This window comes from Perissodus microlepis, chromosome 8, assembly GCF_051167445.1.
Source record: "Perissodus microlepis isolate ML-2025 ecotype Zambia chromosome 8, ASM5116744v1, whole genome shotgun sequence".
Classification (NCBI taxonomy): domain Eukaryota; kingdom Metazoa; phylum Chordata; class Actinopteri; order Cichliformes; family Cichlidae; genus Perissodus; species Perissodus microlepis.
This window is the reverse complement of record NC_140468.1, coordinates 11,662,875-11,686,693: the sequence shown is the minus strand read 5'-3', so window position 1 is coordinate 11,686,693 and position 23,819 is coordinate 11,662,875. Positions and strand designations below refer to the sequence as shown.

The window sequence follows — 23,819 nt, the reverse complement described above, 5'->3', positions numbered from 1 at the left end:
AAAAACATATTTGCATTAATGGCTTTAATAATTTATTCCAGGCAACACCATAAAGGAGATTTGCTCTTGGACTTTTAGAGGCTTAATTAAAATTCAGAATGATAGAAATAATCAGGGAAGATAGGAGAAATGCATAATTATATGGAAACTCGAATGGCACTTTAAATCAAATACATTCATCTCATTCATGTTAATTGTAATTGAAAAGAGAGAGTAAAGATGCTAAAAGTAAATAATGGTGCCAACAAAACCTTGGGAGCTCCTTAGCCCTGAGTTTAAAAGTAATAAATAATAATAACTAGAAAGAGTTTGCCTAAGGCCCAAAAACCCAGTGGTTTCACCATGAGGTTATTGTTTATTACCACTGCTATTTAAATTGTACTTTTTAGCTGATGACGTTCTTTTATACTCTATATATTATTGCAAGTCAAAAGCACAACATCCAGTCAAATTCTGCATATTTTTATTATCTGGCTCCACATGTTGCACTGCTGTGGTATCTATTTTATATCCATTTTGCTGTCCCTAGGTACAGGTTTGGTAAAAAACTAAACCCTAACAAATTCAGTAACAAGCTTGCTCTTAATTTAAAAAATTAAATCAGCCTTTTTTTCAGACTCTGGGATAATAATATATTTGTTTATTTCTCTTGAGAGTTTACGCTTCTCTTATTTCATAATAAAATAAAATTTTAGTCTTATACGAGCCAGCCTGAGATCATCAAGCCAGACTTTCCAGGCTGTTCCCTGTCAGGGATTTGTTCTGGAGGTGACTTTGGCTCTGAAGGTCTCAGATTTAGTGTGAATTCCCCTGGAGAGATCAGGCTGACTGACTGTCTCCTTACAAATCTCCAGATCTAATCGTTAAAAAAAAAAAATCTTTTGAAAAAGCCAAAATGTGGGTGGGTACAGAAATTTAAGTATTCTCTTCTTCTTTTTTTCTTTTTAAACCACAAAATGTTTCAGTGTTTATAAAGAAAATACAGTACTGGAGAAGCAATACTGTGGTTTTGGAAATAAAACTTGATTAATTTTTCTCACAGAGGATTGTGCGTGACTCATAGTTGGAGTGCTGCTAAGGCTTGGATTAGCATGCAGCTCTCTCTGCTGAATAATCAGTACAGCACAACTATGACAGAAAATATCTGGTTCTTTGATAAAAACTTAGACTTTAGACCTGCCCGTCATGCTGAACTAAAACTAAAACTTAAAGCCATAACATGGACCCACAGGATGAAAAGCATTACAACACAGCTTATAAAACTAAAGCATTAAATGTCCTCTTTGTGAGCTAGGAAATTACAAAGTATTAAAAACGCGCTCCATTATTAGCAAAATATGTATCATCACAAGTCGCACGTAAGATTTTAACAGGATAAAAAAAAACTGTTTCTTTTTCTAAAGCTTTCATGTTACTGTCATGAAAAATGTCAACATTGTGACATTATATCTATAAGAAGTTAATATGTGAGCCTCAAGCCAAATTTGTTTTTCCTTAGCTTTAAGCAAGGTCAGGAAAGAACTGCCAAACTCGTCTTCACTGTTGCAGAAGTAGCTTCTAACATAAAGTAAACGGTGCAAGATAAGACTCAGCAAGCTTAAATGTATCTCATAAAAGGACTTGAACTATCTTAGCTGCTGCACTGGTGCAAAGGGAATATTTGCAAACCAACTCTGTTTTTTTAGAGTGTGTCCCTGGCGGCACTGCGCTGGAACGATAATAAAAACTCTGCGTCCCCAGGCTGTATCCATGCTGACCCATTTCTCTGTGTGTCAGGACAGAGAGGATCAACTATTAAGCGGTTACAACTCGGCACAAGGCCCAGAGAGGACCCCGAGGATCAGGTCTGTTCAGTTTAGCTCAGTCTTACTCTGCTCAGGGGACACGAAGACTGAGCTCTCAAGTCAAGCTGAACAAGTATAGCTGAAGGCTTAAATACAGTATACAGAGGGAGGAGGTAAAGGGATAGTGTTAGTGTTTATACCTGTTTTTCTACTGTTTTTCTTAAAGAATGCCTTTCGTTCAAGAAAATGAAATTTCAACAAAACTCTTAGTTTTAAAGAAGCCTCTTTAGTAGGATTTACTGAACAGAGTTATGAAAAGCAGTTGCACGCAACAGAGTCACTTCTAACTATGCCCACCGTTAAGGTGCAGGAAGCCGCTGCAGTTTTCTCCTGAACTATAGGTGTCAGCATTCAGACTGATATAGGAAGAAAAGAAGTCAAAACCAGAAGCACAGACTTTCAAAAGTTTTTCCAAAAAGTTTTCAAACTGTTGCAACACTTCCCACTTTATATCTGCATATCTCTGAGCTTTGTAGTAGAATATCATTAAAATGGCAGCAAAAACCAACACGATGACTCGTGTCTTCAATGCAGCTGCAGCGGCCGCGGCACAACCTGCCAGGTTACGAAAATCAAGAGGTGCACGACCAGTTGTTCATTGCCTAACGCCAGGCCACAGCGGTTTGTGGTGAACATAAAAACATGCTAAGAAACTTAAAAAGCCATTAGGTAAACCTGCCAAAACATAGCATTTTAGTGAAATAACATAAATGACTCAAATAAATGTCAACTGTTTCTTAGGACTTATTTAACATGGTTGTGTAGAACCACTTGACATAACTTTGATGTAAAATGTTCTATTCATGAACCACAATTCAAATTATTTTAATATTATTTATTCAGAGTGTGTTTGACTTTGTCTGTACTCGAATTGGATTTTATATTTTTTAGCCATTTTTTTCTAATCATATTTGTGTCACACTAATGGAGCTGGATTGAAAGGGGGAAAAAAAATCACTACTACTAACAGTGATGTGGTATAAGTGCTAAGCTATCATGCAGGTGAAACCAAGGGTGTAAAAAGTGTCAGAGCAAAGACAATGCTTTGCACAAAAGTACAAAAGAGACACTAACCTCAACTTCCTGTGGCGATTAAAAGCAGCAGCGAGGGAGACAAAAGAGAGACGTTGTTAGAGACAAAAAAAGACAGTTTTCAGTTTTCATTACAGGCTTCCATTTAACATAGAAAGAGTGGGTAGGTTTATAACAGTTATGGCAGCAGTTAAACTGTCAGCCCTTAATGCATTCTGATTGCAAATACATGCATTAGTCTCACTCCTCTCCAGGGACAACATAAGACATTCACAAAGGATTATGAGCGCCTATTAACTGAGGATGATCAGCTGCCACTTCTATGAGCTGGCAGGCGTCCTGAACACTAAGGGCCCATTCTCTGGATGTTTACAAGCAAGTGCCAAAAGCCAGCTTCCTGTAGCTCAGAAGTTATGGATAAGCCATGACATATAGTGTCAACCTTGGAAAAATACAGGCAAATTGGTGGAGGAATCTTCAAAGTCAACAGACAGATGTGATTTAGATGGGGTTTTTTTTTTTTATAGTTGCAGCACACACACACAAACACACACACAGAGAACATTTACTAAGCGTAGCAGTGACAACACAGACAGATATAGCTTCTGTAAAGTACAACCTTGACTTAAAAGGGGAGTGACTGCTTTCTTTTCATTCCATTTTACCGTCTTGGCTTCGGTCCAAGGGCATTACACATCAATACCCACCACAGCCTTTCCCCGTGTGTTTCATCATTCAGCGCTCTGCTGCGTTTGAAAGAAATATAGCACTGCATGGTTTATTTCAGCAGCTCAACCCTGTAAAATATACCTAATTCACACACCCACAGCCATACCTGTCTACTTAACAGAGCTGTGACAGCATCTTAATATATCACCACGGACATTTTACAGGCCTCACAAGGACAAGCCAAAAAGCCAGCGAAAAGGCTTTAAAAGACTGAAGTAAGAATTCATCACCGGTCCACAGCAGGACTTTAGATTTCACCTCGGAGACAGTTTCTTTATAGTAAATACTTTCCCAGTGGCAGGAAAATGTCCTGGTGCTACATATACGAGAAGCAATATCGCTCTTTGCTATCCTCCAAATGGGCTGCATTTCTGCAGGGAATCATAAGAGGAGAAGAAAAAGAAACTTATAATGTGTCGTGTGAATCGTAAACACCCCCGCTGCTGTATCAAATGACTTTTTTTTTTCCTTTTTCAGATCTGCATCTTCGCATGACATTTCGAAGGTTATAACTGAATCGTTTAAGTTTCAAGTTGACACTGCGACATAAACCGAGCAGAAATAACTGCTAAGTGTTTAAATTAGGCACGAAATCAGGTTTTGCAAACATGTGGGAAGTGGCCGGGTAGAATATGATTTAAAAAAAAATCTGAAAACAAGTGAACTAAGATTCCAAGACTGTAAAAGCATCACATGTAACAATTAATTAATTATTTTCAAGTCTGCTGCAATTACCCAGCTCACAGTGCTGCCAGGACCAACGGGAGCCCGACATAATGTCCTAAAGGCTGGAGTGCTTATCGTCTCTCAGCAGCAGTGTGACAGCAAGGACACCAAGCTGAGGCTGTCTTTAGTCCTTCACCAAGGTTGAGAGCTAATGCTGTCCCACTGAATCCGAGCCAGGCTGCTGCTACAGTTCAGAGCGAGCTCAGACGAGAGGGAAGGAGGAGGGGAAAGATCAGGGAGCAAGAGGGTGTGATATTCATGGTGGCGATCCCTTGAGTTATGTGATTCATATCACACAAACCACCTCTTCTGCCATTTGTCAACAAGGCTGTAATGCAGCCGGTGTAAAACAGAGCCAGGAGGCTAATGGAGCTTGACTATCCAGTCGACTATCCTGCGACTGCTCCCCCTGGACTGCTCGCCGGTATTAGGCTGACAGCATTTGGCCGCAAGCCTGACTGCGTTCTCCTGAATTAACGTCTACCTCATGTCGCCTGAGCCCGTCTGCTGGGGACATAAATACCACTGCTAACCCTGAACCAGCCAGCCCCAACATCACCAGTGCAAGACAAGTGCACACTCGTGTCCTGAGGAATAACACCAAAATCAGTGTGGCTGCTGAAATGGGTAGCATGCATGCACATCCTTGTCCTGAGCTGTGACGCCAAACCAGAGGGAAGCTGAACTTACTTTGGCAGGATATTGGGGTATAAAAAGCATAAAAAAACATACGTTTGGATGTTTGAAAATGTGACGTGCATGCAACATTTGTAGTATGGCTAGTGTTAGGAAAAGAGTGTCCGTAGTAGACAACTAAAAAAAGTTAATAACCTCTATGATAAGTCCCAAACTGTCGCCTCCTGTACAAAAGTTATGCACACAATTGCATATTTGTATATGTTCATCGAACAACAATTCTCACTTCTTCCAAAAGGCCCCTACTTTCAACAAATGATGATGATGAGAGATGATGATGAGATAGCCTTTATTTGTCAGTTGCAGGTCTTTTGCCCACAACAAATGTGAAATGATAAACAAGTATGTCATTTCATGTGATGTAAATAGTCATACGGCACCAAGAAAGTGGCATCAGGTCATGTGATGACATTACCAGCCACAAGAATGGCATCTGGAGGCTGTATGACAATGGCTGCATCGGCGTTCGTTAAGCTAATGAAGAAAAACAGCTTCAACAAACATCTATCCGGCTTTTTAACCAGTTATAGGTTGCAGTAGGGCTGGAGCCAGTCCCAGATGTACACCCCAGACAGGTCGCCTGTCCATCACAGGGCTGCTTCACCAAACATGATAATCCTAAAATAAAAATGGCACCAAGTGTCGAGGAGAACGAGCTTGCCAGAACAGAACTTTCAGAAAGTGTGAAAACGAGAGAATCTCTCCCCAAGAAAGCTACAAAGCAAAGCTAACAGACTGCGAAAGTCATAGGATTTATTTAGATAAATGGTTAACTGTACTCCACCTTCATAAAAATAACCTCTTGCACATTGCTAATCCAACACTTTTACTCTGAATTGATCCAGAGTTTTATTGCTGACCTTTAAAGCTCAAACATGTCTGTGATATCTCAGCTTTTTGGGCTTACAGGAATAGGCAGTCACAGCTAGCAAGCTCTGAGTGGTGTGAATCATTTTGAGTCTTTGCTTATGGGATTAACATGTCTTAAAATGTATACTTCGTGATTTAAGATGGGTATCTTTGGCAAAGTAGATTTCATGGCTCATAGCTGAGGAAGAAAAAAAAGGCCACTGGATTACCATCAGACACTCAGTGTTGTGTAATTGATATCGTAAAAAGAGATTTAGAGCCATCTGTAAAGTTTACGCAAGTCGAGTGTCTGAGGTCAAGTGCAATTCAGTGGCAAACCCTACAGCCTTGACACTTTTAACACAGACTACATACTGCGCATCCATCCATCCATCCATCTTCATCCGCTTTATCCGAGGCCGGGTCCCGTGACCCCTCTCTTTGCTCCCCAGTATGGCTCCGGGGCAGTCAACCCCGCTACATACTGCGCAGTAATCCAAAAATGACGAGAGTATTTATGTTCAAATACAAGATTTATTAAAAAGGAAGGCAGGTTTGTGGGCTCTAAGTGAGAGCTGCTGGAGCAAATCCTGACTTCAGCTTAGCAGAAACAATCTTAGCATCTATTCTATACCACTGCAATGATCCATCATGGTGCATGCATATTGCTTGCTCCATCACTGCAGCTCATCTGCATGTAATTGACATTGATGGTACAGTCTGGCCAGACTGGAAATCAAGTGGTCCTGCAAAAATCTAAAAATCCCGTCAATCAGCATGTTTATCGCTAACTATATTTACTTTTGATTTATTTAGATCCAGATGCAACACTTTACACATCAACAGTAAACAAGTCTCAGCGCCGCCTTCTGCCGAAGTCTGCCATCGTTCACTCAGAAATAGACACATAGATCAGGAATTTTTAGTTAGGAAGTTCTGCTTTCCAGATGAAATCCCTCACTCTCAGGGCTATAACTGCATGCTACATCCTCCACAGTATTCCTTATTGGTATTCTGAAGATGATATTTGCAGTGAAGACATCACTTAAGCAGCAGGATATGAGTTAGAGGTTAAATGATGACTTGGACATTTTGCATTTCCCCCACTTGTCATTTATCCAGCTTCATGAAGTCATTTACTCTGCCGGCGACTGGATAAACACAGGCTGATGGATGGACTAGTGATCTGGCTCATGTCTGTAATGAACAAAGAACTACAAGAGGCTCTCCTAAGCTGATTGCTCCACACTGTGCTGGAGCTGTGTCATCCCATCAGATCACTCAGTCTTGGCCGCCTAGCTGACTGGCAGGACATTGTCGGCTCGTCATTTCTCCAGCTATCATTTGCACGGTAATGTGCTTTGCCTGATTAATGTAGCCGAATTAGCTATGTCTCCTTACCTACTTTAAATTGCAGCAAAAGGGCACTCAGGCGGAGGCTTTCGTAATTTTACATTCCACCCTCCGTGTCTCTGTAGTTACCGGGGAGCAGCGGGAGTGAATCTTGCCTTTGCCATGTCATTATGGCGCCTTGAATCAGCACGCTGGGGCCTAAGTGGTGGAGGTAATGTCTCGTTCTGTTTGTACCCTGCCGTCTTTTAGAATGACAGAGAAATGAGCGAGACACTAATGGTGAAGACCCACCACAGATTGAAACACTTAGAAATGCATTAGAGCGTTCAAAAATGACGCTGTGAGCCTTACGGCCCGAACCCATCAACTTTAGAGTGGCAAAACATTCCGTTTTCACTTAAACATGCAGCAGAAATCACAAGGCAACAGCTAAGTACATATTTTCACATCTCCTCTGATCCCACATGCCAACTTATGTGGTTTTAAATGCAACAATTCCTCAAATCACTTTCACTTTGGCAGACCCTTACATGATCTTTGGTTGCATTACAGTTTGTTTAGGGTGATTACATACCATCTACTCTATGAAAGAAGCATGAGATTTTTCATCACACTCCAAAGACAAAAATAAGAAATCCACAGAGAAAAATGGGGGGGGGGGATCTTGATTGCGGCAAAATACCAGGGCATTATGGGATTAAGTCGCAGCCCAGCAACACAGAGCTGGATCAAATTGATCATCTGAGCCAGAGTGCTCAGGGGCCTGCAGGCAAAGGACGCATATTGTTTCACAAGGTAAGACGCCTGCCTGCAATGCAGTACAGTACAGAGCACAATCTGCAGCCATCTCTACACACTGAAGGGCACGTCTCTTTTCCCGAGCCACAAAAAAAAAAGCAAAGTGCCAAGCGTGCATCCATCTGAAACGCTTGCACGGTGCTGCTGAAATGCAGAAGTAATAAGGATGAGTGAGGAGAGGAGATCAGCTCGTGCAGATTGATGCAGATAATTTAACCAACCGGCAAAAACATTTTCTAGTGTATTTATAGTGAAAATAAAGGAGACTTATTTCAACCCTGAAACAAAAGTCTGAAAAACATTAAGAGCTTCTCCCGTCGGCTAATAAGATGAAAATTTCAGGAAGTTGCATCACAGAAATAAACCTTTTCTTCTCAGGAGCCCTTTAGCTGTGGTCTCAAATCACTGATGAAGTGACACATCAAACACTGGTCAGGCTCAGTTTTCTGCAGTAGAGGCTCCATGGTTGAATCAAGGCACTGCATGCTCTGAGAGATGCAGTAATTGGAGAGGAGGAGGACAGCACAGATGCAGGAAAATGGATTCTGTTGGGCCCCACTGCTGAGCCAAGCAGAACCCCAGAACAGTCTCTGCATCATCTTATCGCTCCTTCCACCCCATTTGCAAAACAAAGAAGCAGAAAGAGAAGAGGCGAGCCTTCAGGTTGAGCTCCACACACATATGCCCCAGGGAGCTTGCAGCTTATGCAGGGCCGTCTTTCCTGTGCTGAGCTATGCTGCTTCTGCATACAATATTAGCAGAAAAAACCCATAATAAGACGAGCTGAAGCATGCGGCTCCACAGAGACCAAAATATCTAAAGCCAGTGAGCTATTTTCACTTTGTAGTAGGTAGACTCATCGGTATTGATTGGCAAACACAAAAAGTTATCAGCATACATAAACAGATGAATGAGCTTAAATCTTGTTTGGTCCTGGCACCCTAACTTTACCACGGGAGCTTAAATCAATATTGGATGTGGGGGAGGCTAAGAAAATAAATTCCATGCCAATAAACTCTGAAAACCCGACTTTTTTGTCTGGAGGAATAAAACATGCCTTGCAGCTTTCACTACTTAAAATACAAGCTTTTCATTGATTTGGACATTTTCAAGGATTAAGCAACAGTTTTGAGGAGAAAATTCAACCCTGCTTCTTTTAGTTTAATCCTCGGAAATTGTATGATATGCATTTCCAGATACTGTATCTCTCTTTATGTCCCAGAAGATTTTTTTTAAAGTGTATTATCAGTAGAAGAATTACTATTCCAAAGACTCCATGACTTTCTCTATCATTTACAGTGTTTTTACAGTAGTTTACTTGAAATACTTTTTTAGTCTTAAGTTAATATATCAAACTGCTTTTTCCTGGCTGTCTAAACATATTCACTCTTGCTTTAGAGGTTAGGTTAAGTATAATCCAGGGAGGTAAGTGAGCAATGCTGTTTAGCCTTTAAAAAATATGTGAAAAAATGAAAATCCCATAGGAAAAGTAGCCCATCTACAACAACCTCCACAGCTCTGTCTATTCTGTGCATGCATGTGATCATTTTTCATCACTATTAGTACTGGCTGTGGTTTGTTGGCTTGCTGACTAACTTAATCCAACCTGCAGGATCTGAACAACCATCAGTGACCACAAAACAGAATAATCTGAATTTAAGCTGGTAACATTAGTGCTGACTCAGAGGTTTTGAGCCAGGTTAACACGCTCACGAGCATGCCAAATGTGTATTGATGTGCAACTGAAAATAGACTTCAATAAACAGCTGTTACAAGCTACAGCGCTCAGGTGTTTTAGGAGTGAAATGATGGAATGCTATCTTGTTTTAAAAGATTTATGTCTTTAAAACAAACCAGTGGGATTGGAGCTGAGTGAAACAGACTGACTAGGAAAGTCAGAATGTAAGAAGAGGCAAACAAACATTTTTGCACACAGAAAAAAAAATACCGACATAATTTTCTTTTACTTGGACGGATATGCAGTAGCCAAAAATCTGTGTAAAGCTTTTTTTTATGCTGTACTGAGCAGCTGTGCAATCATTTAAGTGGACTGTAATGCACTGTCAGCATGTGTGTTCTGCAAACCTCTAAGAAAACTGTGATTACAATATACTTTTTATTACCATCTATCTTTGCCTGTGATTATTACTTTATTTGCCGTCTCCGAATTTTTAACAACTGTGCCTTCCGTTTGAAATAATTTGGGTCCGCTGACAAGTATGCTGAAGCTGCAGAACTCTTTTATAACTCTAAGTTTACAAATCAGCAGCATGGTTAAGAGAAGATAATTATGATAAGCATTCCTGTTGAAATGCCACGGGGATCTGCAGGGGTAGCTAAGTTAAATATGCTAGCTGGCTGATTACATTTAATTCCTCCCATCTGCCATGGCAATGAGAACAAATTGGGTTGTTGGGGCTGCTGATAGTACTAACCTCTGCAATGGCAATGGGATATTACAGTAAAACAGGAAGGCACATTGAGATGTCACGTTATGGCTGTAGGAAGGACTACATCACGCTATAAATGAGATTCTGCTGGGTTCTTTCAACTGAGAAAAAAGCTATTAGTGCTTTAGCTCATTTCTCTATCCCTGCTATACGATTTGCTTGATTAAGGTCATTTCAATATGACTTTGTAGTGTATATCTATTACCCTGCCAACTCAATGAATTAACAGTCTCTGTCTTTCTCACACACACCAACAAATACATCTTCCAAAAGCCACACATACTAAATACAGCTTGAATATAGAAGGGATCGTAGGCCTTGCAAGCATGCCCTTGACACCTCTCTGTGGCTCGGCTCTCTTTGCTCCCCAGTATGGCTCCGGGGCAGTCAACCCCATCTCGTCCAACATGAAAATAAAACATATTCAAGACAGCAAAAGAAGCAGATTCTCTCCAGGCAAGAGCATGTCCTCTAAGTTTTTGTAGCTGCCTGGCCTAATTGTAAAATACTTGCCCTGCTGTTTCAACAGTGAATGATTTGTGGCCTAAAGCAAAGAATCTATCAATGCCAGGTTGAACCTGAGAACCTTGCATTATTACACCCATTGTTACTGAACATAAGCAATACAGCTGTATTTGCTTGGAGCATGTGTTTAGTGCAGCATGGACCTAGGCAATTCATAACAATAATGGGGTGGCCCCAAACACACATCTATAAAAATATATTAACAAAAAAAACACCGTAGGCAGACCTAAATATATTCAGGACAACACTTTTCAGTAGCCCTAATTTATTTTTTCCTATCTAATGTATGCACTGTTATTTGTGTAGGCTTTTTTTTCCAGGTTTAGTACAATACACAGAAATAACAGGTCCCACGACTGCACTCTTACTGGAGAGTGTTTTCAGCAGGTGAAGCGATCCAAAGTGTTTACGTCGTGTGCAATAAGATTTGTTCAGATAAACAGAGAGGGATCTCATTGTAGTTTACTGGCGGATGAACTTCCCGGAGACAAATGCCAACCTCATCATTTATTTTGTCTGCGAGGACATGCATTATATTTTATTTGTCCAGCTTTTATACGGCTAGTGTTTAAAGCTATTATACAATTCAAAGTGAGTGTGTTTTTAAATAGACAGTAAACTGGTTATCATGTGAGCTAAAGTACAGACAGTCTTTGGGATATTGGAGCTGTGGTATTTTAATCCTTGTATGTATTATTAACTAGTAATAACTAGTAGCCCGGCTATAATTATTGTAGTTTTACATTTTCACATCTGACACTTGACTCTAGTTGTGGCTGTCAAGATAGGTGGCAGTGAGAAATATAGAAAAGCATGCAAAAGTATCTTATTCCCACTCTATAGCCATACGGGAACAGCTATAAAATGAAATATTAAGTAACACCACTAGAGATTGTACTTACTGAAAGCAAAGACATGACAACCACCTGTTAGTACAACTAACTGTGACAAAAACAAATTACTTGCCAGAAAATTCCAACAAAAACACTCCAAAAAGGCGTAAACAACCCAAATGCATTCAAGAAGTGTGACTCAAACTACCTGAAGTGCCATTTGGCAGACAGCTAGATACTATAGCCGCCTGTATCAGTATACGTCTGTCATTTAAAGCATCAACACCATTAATCCAGCTTTAATACAATTTAAATGAGATTCATACAAAACAAAATAGTCAACAAAAGAGAAAACAAATGTGTTGCTAAGCTGTAAACCTTTTTAATTTCTGCTTCAAGCTGTGAATTTTAACGTGTGATTCAGAAGCTAGTTTCCAGTGAATATGTCAGGAACTGCATTTTTTCTACTCAAACTCTGGCTGCATTTTTTTAGCTACTGAGACTCCTGTTTGCTGAAAGTGTAAAATTAATAATACTCATGTCCCTGAAAACACGAGTCAATGGGTTTTAGTGAATTGAGATCTTGCAAAAAGCACTGAAGTGTCAATTATCTTTTTCCAAACTAAAGATATAACTGAATAAAAATGATCTCTGGGGAGGATCTCACATTAGATACACATCGAACAAAAACACAGCCATTTCCATCAGAAGCAAATTACCTGTTAAAATCATACAGGGTCTAGTTTTGATTTTCTTTTCTTTTTAAATTTGTTTCCCTTTGTTGCTTAATTTTAAGTTTTCCTTTTTGCTTGTGATCCTGGCTACCAGCATAGCTGCAGGGATGGCAATGTTATGCCCAAGGACTCATAGTTGGTCGCTCAGATATATGGATTCAATTTTTGTGAGCAATTACAGATTCCTGATGATTATTAAACAGATTAAACAGTTTGGAGTAATAATTATTGGATAGATTTAGGAATAACTTCATTCTCCCCTTGTGAAAAGCAATAGTGACTTTTCATAATCATTATTATTATTAATATTATTATTATTATTATTATTAACTCTATGATTTTTCCCAGACTTTCACATTTTGCTATAGACTCGAGAAAAGCAGTGGTATCAGACTTTTTCTTCTTCTTCTTCTTTTGGCTAAAAATTGATCATTGGTTGAATTTTGGGTGTGCCGCCCTGCCTGCCATGAGAGAAGACAGACACACAAGCAGAGTGGCAGCATTCGTCGCTCTGCGAGCAGCAGGCATAGAGGAGCTTCACCAGTACAGAGACAACTCTCAGGCAGATGCCACTATAAATAATGCATGAACAATAGAGCCAGCAGAAGAACCTTGGAACAACTAATCATTCAGCCCGACATTTCAGCAACTCACAGCGAAGTTAATAGCTAAAAAAGATGGAATTCAGGCCATGATCGCTGCTGATGTGAGTTAACACTGACGTTGTAGGAACATTAATCTACACCTAACACAAGTTGCTTTCTCTTGCTCATACTTAAACAAAACTAAAATGCATGTTTGGACTGTTCAGAAGATCTTTATGAAAAAGCAAATGTCTTTCTCTTGCTACCCAGTGATAAGTGCTCCTCCATAAGAGCAACTACAAAAAAAGCACTCTTTCCACTCAATTAAGAATCACCAACGGTGGTGCTCCTTCTACTATGAGTCAAATCTGAGTAGCCCCAAACATTCGCAGCAAACCTCGGCACCGGTAAAAGACATGCATGGTAATCACAAGAGGACAAAAAGGCATCTCATTCCACCACTTCTGCCATTTTGATCTCATTAGTGTGCAATGAGAAAAAAGACACAGATAGCTGATGTGATAGGCTGATCAGATTCACAGCAGAGGAAATACAGATAACTATTAGCTCGTTTAACGTTTATGGTTTGTCTCATCTTAATTTTCAACCCTCGCTCTGTCGTTCACTTTTAACTGGAAATAGGCCTCATTATCATATTTCCAGCAATTGCATACTGTTTTCTTCCTCTAATTTTTCATATCCGTAATTACATTGGCTGTTAGCGCAGGAGCATAAATCCTGTGGGAGGCTAATAAATGGCTGAGGTTGATGACAGGAGCAGAAAAAACCCACAGCTGGCAGTGTGTCTTTGAGCTAAGTAAAGGAGCTCAGTGTCATGATGAAACAGCATCATGTTTGCCGTTCATACGCAGAAAAAACAGGGTGAGCCCTGGACTTGCATTTATCAGAACCCTCACTTTGGAGCTGTGCTGATGTAGGATCAGCAGCCGGCTCATTGGCTTCGCAGAATGACTTTAATCTGTGAATGAAGCATTAGTTTGTTTGCTGCAGCACAATTAGTAGTCAAACACTGGTTTTCACAAGCCATTAGTGACTCCAGAGGGATTATGCTAGGCAGCACCACCTTAGCTTTGTTGCAGCCTGTCACAAAATAGATGAAGATAAATATGAAGGCAAATCTGGCTCAGTGGACAGTAATGTGTGAGCGTTGACGAGAAGCAAGCATTGTGTCGCAGAACATTATGAGCGTTTTCGCACCTGTGCTGTTTAGTCGGTTTAAATCAAACTCTGTGGACGTGTAATCGCACTTTGAACGTGAACAAACTACAGTTTGGCTGGCTGTCGAGATTTATTCTGACCCCTCACATGTGTTATACTCTGAGTTTGCATTGATAAACTCTGGGAGGTGGTACAGGGTGCCCTTATTTATGTATAACCGCCATAAATATTGTTTTGCTTCACTGTCAGTTAAACTGATAAATGAACAGCTTGTGACTGAATGACAGAGAAGGGGAGAGGTGTTTGAGGTTAATTGTTTTTTTAATTATTTATTAATTGTTACTTATTCCAAGGTCTGTGTGTCCATTTAGGGTTTTTGTCTTCATTTGTGTCAATGTTTGAGTTTCTAGATGCTGCAGATGTCGTAGTCCTTCAGTCCTCCTGGTACTCCTGCCAGTTTTTCTCACTCTCCACCTCTCTCTCTCTGTGCTTGTGTGTGTGTGTGTGTGTGTGTGTGTGTGTGTGTGTGTGTGTGTGTGTGTGTGTGTGTGTGTGTGTGTGTGTGTGTGTGTGTGTTGTAAATGGTATGGTAGGATAATTGAGAGAATCTCCCACTAAACATCAGGTTGGCATATTTTCTATTTCAATTATTGGATGCTTTTGTGTTTTTGTGTGAGATAGAGGCCACACGTATGTGGGAGTGGAGATTTCACTCTAGTCCAGCTGCCAGCTATTTGGAGTTAGTTGATTAGTGATGATTTCAGCCCTTCTCTACAAAGGGTAGAGAAAACAGGAAGGAACGGTGTGTGTTGTAACACATTACCTTTCAGAAGCAGGATCCTCTTGGTCCCCACTCTCCGACATGGCAACATGACATCAACTCACCTGCTCCTTATCTGGTGATCAGTTGGCTCCCTTCAAATACTGAGGACATGTCATCAGTCGGTGCTCGAGCATTAAACGAATCACAGTCCGTGTGTACGCACCTCTCACCATTCTCTCTTCTGTCCAGGAGCCTGCACTGTTTTCCTTGAGGAGGATTTGTGCATTTGAGTTGGAAAGAGAGAAGTCTATTTTGCTATCGAGTGTAAAGATGAAGTGGAATCTATCGGACAGTCAGCTAGGATACTGTACATAGAGACCCTGGATGTTTTCCCTTTTTTAAAATACAATGTAAATAGTTTTTTTTTCACATCACTGTCAATAAATTGACCAATCTGCATTCTGGGTCTTTGATTGAGTCCTGCCTGCTCTTAGAGCAGGGGTGTCAAACTCAAATACACAGTGGGCCAAAATTCAAAACTGGAACAAAGTCGCGGGCTAACGTTAATATTTATTGAAATATATTTATTCCTCCAGATATAAGAATGAATCTTTTCTTATGGACTCAAACACGTTTTGCTGAAAAACTGAATATGGAACAAGCAAAGCTTAATACTAAACAATATATATATTAGCTGTATAATACCAGAAGGCCAGCTCTAATAGTAATTTGGTATGGCTTCACGGGCCAAATGTAATTAGTCTGCGGGCCAAATTTGGCCCGCGGGCCAGAGTTTGACACCTATGTCTTAGAGTATGATAGCAGCTGCCTGATACAGAATGATTTTCACCTGTGGACGACAATAAAGTTATCTTATTTTAAAAAGCTACAAATGTACAAAATCATCAACTGATTCAGACTAGATTAAACAAAGTTGGGGGGGAAACACCATAAGAGTGGGTCATAAGCTAATTCTTCCTGATCAGCTCTTTGAATCTTAATCACATGGAGTAAGGTAGTTAACCCAAGAAGCTATGCAACAGCTATTTGATTTATTGCAGGAGACTGCCTGAATATGGAATAAAACAAGTATTAGTTTATGCAGTGCAAAAAGTAAAGTAACGCTCAGCCACAACCCCAGGAGATTTACTGATCTTATTGCTAACCAGCTGATGGCTCATATCATACCCTTTTAGGCATCCTGTTTGTAAATCTCATATGTGGTAAGCTATTCAAGTTGCTTTGCCTGGCCACCTGCAAACTGCTTTGCAACCCTCTGACTGCAAAACATTTGCCATTGCTCCAAAAGGGAAGACGGCATGTATAATGTGCTGATTATTTTTTTCAGTTTGATTAGTTGAATGATTAATTGTTTGGTTTATTAAGTCTCATAAAGGCACTTTTGAAGTCTAATCAAATGTCAAATGAACAGCTTGAATCAAACTAATTGTGTGGATTAAAACTTGAGCTTGTACAAACTTGTAACTAACAAACACACTGCCAGGTGTGTCAGACGAACCATCACTTGAGCTCATTGCATGTCTACATCTAAACACACTGCATTTATAAATAATAAACAGATTTTTAATAATAAAAGAAATTATTTTTGCTGCCCTGAAGCTCGAGCTGCTTCGGTTTATAAAACACTGTTGTTCTCCCTTTCTACAGGCATTCCTTAATGAATATTGAAAATGTAGATTTAAGCACGCTGAGAGGCTTGGGTAAAATTGGAGTAGCACTTGCAGTTATCTAATTATTGCTCTTATCACTGTAGTAAATCAAATGAATTCCTAGCCAACAATAAGCCTAATGATCCCTCATATTTTTCTTCACTGTGACCACCTTAATAACCAAAAGAACCGAAGAGCCATTTACCTAAAAAAATATGTGGCAATTTAGCCTCATTAAAAACAAAGCTGGCAGTAGAGCAGGTGCAAACTTTAAACAGCCCTCTGTGGTTGGCTGAAAGGCTGCATGGCTACTTAATGAGGTCCCTCTCTGCACTGCTCAGAGAGATGTAAGGAATCTGGCTGGGAATGAACAGCGCAGTATTGTTCACGCGAGTGATGGCCCGAGCTCCCACTGAGCGGATTCATCCGAATGCACCAGAATGCAAAGTGAAACTTGTGTTGCGATGAAGAAATACGACAAGTGCTCAAAGACTTCTTTTTTTTTAAATCGAAGCTATGGGCTAATTAAGCTGTGCGCCGTCATTTGCAACCTGTTCTCCTGCTTTGTGTGGCTGAATTTGTGCGAATCTGAGGGCAGGGGAGATTTGATATCTTGACACCAGCAGGATGTCATGATTACAGCTTCGACATTGACGCCTGTCATAAAGGAGCTTGTATAACATCCTGTGTATACCTTCTACACCTGCTGCTCTTATTGTTCTTCCTTTCAACGTTTCCTCATTATATCCCCATGCTGGTCCAATTGAAACACCACCCACCACTTGGTTTATAAAGCCCACATGGTGACCCCCGTCCTCCCCACTCTGTTTCATTTTATTTCAATGCAGGAATGAATATTCCTGTTTGCTGTTTTCACACCTCCTGTTTGCCAAGACAGCTAGTAAACAAATACAGCCCCTTCGCATTTCAGATGGTACGTCTTAGTGCCCGACAGAGGAGAGAATAGTCTCCTCTGAGTAGAACCAAGCCAACTTGGCTGCTTACAGTATCTCCTCCTGTGCTGTGGTTGAATTTACCTTCATTTTTTTTTTTTTTTTGGATGAGGTGCCTCTATACAAATGTATGAAGAGGGTTGAATGAGCAAGGGCTCAAGCCATCCCTATGCGATTATGTACACCCCCATCTGCTAAGAGCTTAGCTAAGAAATAGCCATGGTCAGCAACAATAGGAGGGCCCTAAGTGTACCAAGAAAATATCCCCACATCATTACACTACCACCAGCAGCCTGAACTGTGCCATCCAAATAAACTCATCAGACCAAGCAACCTTTTTCCAATTTTCTCCTATTGACCAATTCTGGTGAGCCCATGTGAACTGTAGCCTTCCTCTCAGTTATAGGCAGTCTGGCTATTTTCTTCTAAGCTGTCGCCGCAACAAGAAAACTGCTGCTCATTGGATCTTTTTTTTTTCCAGATCATTCTCTGTAATCCCCAGAGATTGTTGTGTGGGAAAATCCCAGCAGTGGAAATACTCAGACCAGCCTGTCAGCCACCAACAGCCATGCCACATTTAAAGCTGCTTAAATCACCTTTCTTACCCAGTTTGAACATTTTGGCCATGGTTATTTGCCTAAATGATTTGACTGTTGAGTTGTTGCCATGTGTTTGGATTACTAGATAACTTTATTAACAAGCAGTTGAACATATAAACCTAATAAAGTGACCGGTGAATGTGTAAGTGAATGTTGATGAAGACTAGCTGCTTAAACAACTAAATGACTGAATTATTCAGGAATTATTAAGGAAGCATTCCACTAATTTTATTCTGTTTTCTATTTTTCAGTTTGCTCAACATTCTACTTGGATTGTTCCAATGAGGATTTGGCAATAGGGATGTAGCGGGTTGTTTGTTTGTATATTTAAATAATAATGATAATGAAGTAAAGAAAAAAACAAAACAAAAATAGGATTGAGAATTTCTATCATCGAGTCTTTAATTTAATTACACCCAAATAGTCAAATTAAAGCTTCTCAAATAAAAATAAAGTGTCTCACATCACTGCAACATTAACATCTTTTACTTTTGAGATTAAATTAAATGTTCTGCATGTTTATATTTTGAACTCAAGGAAAGGGGCTTGTGAAAATCTAAAGTAAATGCAAACTTTCTTTCTACAGTGGACTTGCGCTTCAGAGTGAGAAACAATAAAACAGCTGTCACTGCTGTGCTGAAAAACATGTTTCTACACTGAAAAGTTCATCAGGAATACATAAAGAATCTGACCTTTAAGCAGAATCAACAATCACATCGATATCAATGAAATCTTATCATTGTCCTTCCCTAAATGTCATAAACCTTTTTACCAATGGGCTTATGCTAGAGACAATAATAGACACTATATACTCCTTGTAGAGTATAGTCTATACCGCTGGTTTTCAAACCTGTTTCTGGAATACCCTATCCACAGCCAAAAAAAGGTTCATGCCCCATATCCCACAATTTGCACGACTCATTAACCATAAAAAGGATCCAAGTTAAACTGCAGTGAAATAAAGGTCAGCACAGTAGCATCTGCAAACTCCAAACTGTTTTTTTCCCTTTGTAAATACTCTCCATTCAACCCAGTTTCAATCAATATTTTTCTCCTCGTGGTCCATTCCCCGCTAGTAGGGCCTGCTCTACGGTTTGAGAACCACTGGAGTGAGCCTTAGCTGTAAGGCATTCACCAATCTTTTGCTACACAATCTTTTACTGAACTAAACTCAAGCTAAACTCAAATGGATTGAAGAAGACTCTCATGTCAAATCTTTTCTGCACACTGTGGCTGGACGTGCTGCTAACTGCCCACAGAGAGGCCCCATATCGCTCTGTTCACCCTATCTGTCACTCAAACGCTGATCCAATCTAACAGGAGAGCCGAACTCCTCCAAACACCCGTGGAGATAATATTTAAATCTGCATGAAAGCACAAATTTGCGATTCAATTACAAATTCTCTCCAGTCGGACACATTCCTGCACGTCACCAGACATGGTCAGAGGTGCTGAAGCTTCTCTCTCTGGCAGACTCTGATAAGACTATGTGTCTGAGGTGATATTTCTCAGCAGTGAGATCAAACAGCTGTCCGGTTGTCAAGGTAGAGGCCTGGATCTAAGCGTTGCTAACCAACTCATCCTCAGAGATCTCGTGCATCCTGATTTATGCCATGTGTTCAGTCTTTTGGCAGTGACTATTGTAACCATGTGGCACACCCAGCGTCATAGCCTCCTGACCCTTTATAAGCTAACTGTCTCCCCCAGTGCCCACATATCCCTCTCTTGGCTGCAGATGTTTTAATATCAACCTTCCTATTTATATCACTGAGGGAAGATTTAATATTAGAAACACATCAGAGTGTAACACAAGACAATTCACAGCAACAACACAAAATGCAGCGATTCAGACCATCCACAGCACTGAATCAATCAATCAACAGCTGTAAAACTGTCTTAACCTTTATAGAGACAGGATTTACTTATTTTTAGCTAGTGATCTGAGTGTTGTGCACATCCTCCCTTCGTTAAACATGTCTGCCCTGATTATATATGCTCTGACCAGTTATTATTGCCAGGGACTGAAATTGAAACCAAGTTCCAGTTGCTAAATTGTTCCACATAGTCCAAACCCTTGGAACTGTACGCCTCCAATAGAAATGCTGCCATGTTTTTCTAACACAACAGTATTGCAAAACAATTGCACTGAACTCAAAGAAGTTGAGCCTATGCATGCATTTGTGCCTTTTTTCCTATCATCAGAGCTAATAAACCTAAAAGAGGCCTGTAATGGCCTGCTTTTTTCCAGGCAACAGACAACTGATCAGGAATCAATAGGAGAATCAATAAAGCATCTGACCTATAAGCAGAATCAATATTGGCTTGAGTGTCAGCATTTGTCCTTAATCACCATCAGTCACGGTGGGTGGGATTTGTAATTTGGTGATGAAAGAAAGAACTAATATTGTCAAATGGGTAATCAGTCAATGGGTAATCAATGCTGGTATGTACCAGTTGTGGATACTGGGATGGGATAAAGTTAGATAGAATCCAACTTTCTATTTCAGCTTCAAAAAGCAACCATCATCACTGTCATCATTCCACTCAGTCCTCCTCAGTTAAAATGAGACCTTCATCATTACCCACCAACATTAAAACGACTTTCTCATCCTGAGCTTTCAAATATTTAATGGCACAAAAGACTGAAGAATTTGCCCACTATGAGGATCTGGATTGGTTCACACCTGTCTGCTTTGTGGTTGACAACAAGATAGCTGTTCTTATCATATCTCTTTGTATCAGTGTATTGTTGGCAGTGGTGGAAATAAATAAGCAGGAATCTGATTTACAGGAAGCTGCACTACTGTGATGAAGAGCCTGCATTTATCAGGTGCATCATTTGTTGATGTTAAAAGGTTTCACAGCAGGATTTTGTGAAAATGTAGGCCTATCCCGTCACAAAAAATATAGGTGTCAAGATGTACCATTACTGGTGTGGTTGCTTGGACCATATACACAAAATGTATATGGTTGCTGTAACCTTACCCAGTTACCCTGCATTTAGGCCTATGTTCGTGATTAATATTTTAATCTACAAAATTCCAAAACAGTTCTCTGAAATTTGTGGAAATCTGAGGCACTATCTTCAAATAGTATTTATTTTGGTCCTTATAAAGCATATTTGTTTAGCTGCAATCTGAAAATGGTGTTTCTGCGTTAAAAAGGTTTTTTTTGGGGGGGGGGGGGGGGGGGGGTTTACCAATCATGGAATTCCAGCTTTATTAACAATGTGACTAAATTTTGGCCTTCAAAATTTAGATATTTTAAATTTCATCACTTATTTTCCAGCTTTAGGGAGTATTACTCTTGAGCATTGGCCATGCTTGTTTTTTTAATATTTGATATTTTCTATTTATGATTTATTGACAACACAGGAGATGGCTTGCTGTGCGTCTTTTCAGTCTGAAAGCCCAGGAAGACTCCTACCTGTGAGCCCTACATTTACAATATGGCAGATCAATGGGAATTCATGAATAGAGATACGGTTCAGAGTATCACAGTTACCCAGAAGGAGCTTGGAAATAGCTTTTGAGACCATATGTCGTAGATTTCCTTTGGGTTTTACCGTATTCACTTGCATTCACTTGCAAGACGGTCCATAGACGAAAAGTGTCAGTTTTAACCGCAGGTATACGCAATAAAATAGTTGGCATTCCCCCTTTATTAAAAAAGCAATAAATGTATAAAATCGAATAAGATAAAAAATGAAAAAGAAGAAGGGTGAAATGAATCTGAATGGTTTCATGATCGATGCACGCACACGGACACGCGCATTCATTCGGACCTCAGTCTAAGCTTAAATTCTAGCATCCTGTGTAAATACTTTCATTTTTCAAAGTATTTCTCATGCACAAACTGATAAAACTGGGTATACGTGCACTTCGGGTTGACAGTTAACTGTGCGCAAAAATCACCTGAGAAACCAGCCTGCGCTTTCTCCACAGGGAACACCTTTGAAAGCCCAGTATAGGAAGAGCTCAAGACACGACAACGCATGCTTGTGTTAATTACACCAAATACAGCACTCACGTCTCTGAAGCGATTCCAGTGTTTGATCTTACGGCTGTACTGGGAGATGGTTGACAGCCATTGCTCATCTTCCATGAAATTCCCGGCTTTTCCTGCCTCTTTCCCACTTTTCACGTCCACCTGGAGCGAGACGCCCACCAGCAGACACAGGCAAGCAACGATTCTCACAGCCACCATGGTGCTCGGGCAGTGTGGTCTGGGATGTATCCTCTTGCTACTGCTGCTACTGCTGCTCCTGCCGCTGTCCTCCAGCCAATGAGCCACATACGAGACTGCTGCTGCTGCCTCAACAGACTGAATGGAAATGAGAGAGAGAGAGAGAGAGAGAGGGAGGGAGGGAGAAGGAGAGTTAAAGGGGAGATTAGATCCTGCGCTAATCATTTATTTGTGCTCACTTTGAATCATTATTTCAGCGTCTTCTTGTTGTTGTTTGATTTACTTTTTCAGCCCACACACAAACACACACTCACACACTCAGAAATCCTAACAGTCACACTGTAAATGAATCATACAAGTAGAATAAATGTTTTCTGGAAGAAAGCCATTTAGCCTACGCCTACAGCTGGGTTCAGACAGTGAAAAGGAAATGAGAGGAAAATTGCTGCAATTTAGTTGATATCATAAGGAAGTAGTGCCCACAACATGGTTCCCCAGACTACCAGTGGTCACCGAAGAGTCCCAAAAGGCCTCATATCAACCGAGGTTTCATTTATGTTAAAATTAGCACCGGGAGAGGATGCCAATGTCAGAATCATATATTATCTCACTCTAAAATGTGACATCAGATATAAATGGACTCAAAACAATGCTTATTGTATTATATTGGATGTGTCATTACAGAAAATTTCATGATTCGCCACTTGTTCCCTTTTCCCAAAACCTGAATGTGATGTTTTCAAGTTTATTAAATGTTGACTTGTGAAGGTGCTAGTAAGCAGTGCCGGGTATCCCTCTTTTCAGTTAACTGACAGAATGAAGACCGGTGCCATTGTTTTTATCTAACTCTCTGACAAGAAAAAATGAAGGAAGCAATCATCACAGCGTGACACACAGTCAGTTAAACATCAGGGATCTCAGCCTGTCCACCTAGAAAGCTTAAACCTCTGTGAATCCATTTCATCTGCTTTGATGCAAATGAAAGTGACAAGAAGTGTAGTGAACAGGCCTTTGAGTGAAACAGTTTGTCTTGGCTACGCTTTGTTTAAAACTTTCCTCTAACTGGCTGCCCATTGCAGACAGAAGGTTAAAACAGCAAATGGGAGGTGTTTCTGTGCAGAGATGACCATATAAGATACAACCACAATCTCAGAATAAGATGACTCAGATACATGGGCAATGAGCATAAACCAGTTTGCAGACGAGCCTGGGCCTTTGCTAGCTATGGCAGGTTGGTAATACAGTGCACTGGAAATTCAACATTTCTTTGAACTGTGTTGAGTAAACGCTCAACTGTTATTGAGTAATGTAACAATT

The 23,819-nt window shown here is 40.2% G+C and overlaps 1 protein-coding gene across 1 annotated transcript in view; it reads right to left on the bottom strand.

Moving 5' to 3' along the window:
- The window catches only part of LOC146381473 (testican-2), a 47,975-nt gene extending 25,335 nt beyond the window's left edge, over positions 1-22,640 (bottom strand). Inside the window, exon 1 of the mRNA XM_084937519.1 lies at positions 22,347-22,640. Coding sequence (XP_084793645.1) covers positions 22,347-22,523 — 177 coding nt within the window. The 5' untranslated portion in view covers positions 22,524-22,640. The remainder of the gene's footprint in view (positions 1-22,346) is intronic.
- Positions 22,641-23,819: the final 1,179 nt, after the last annotated feature.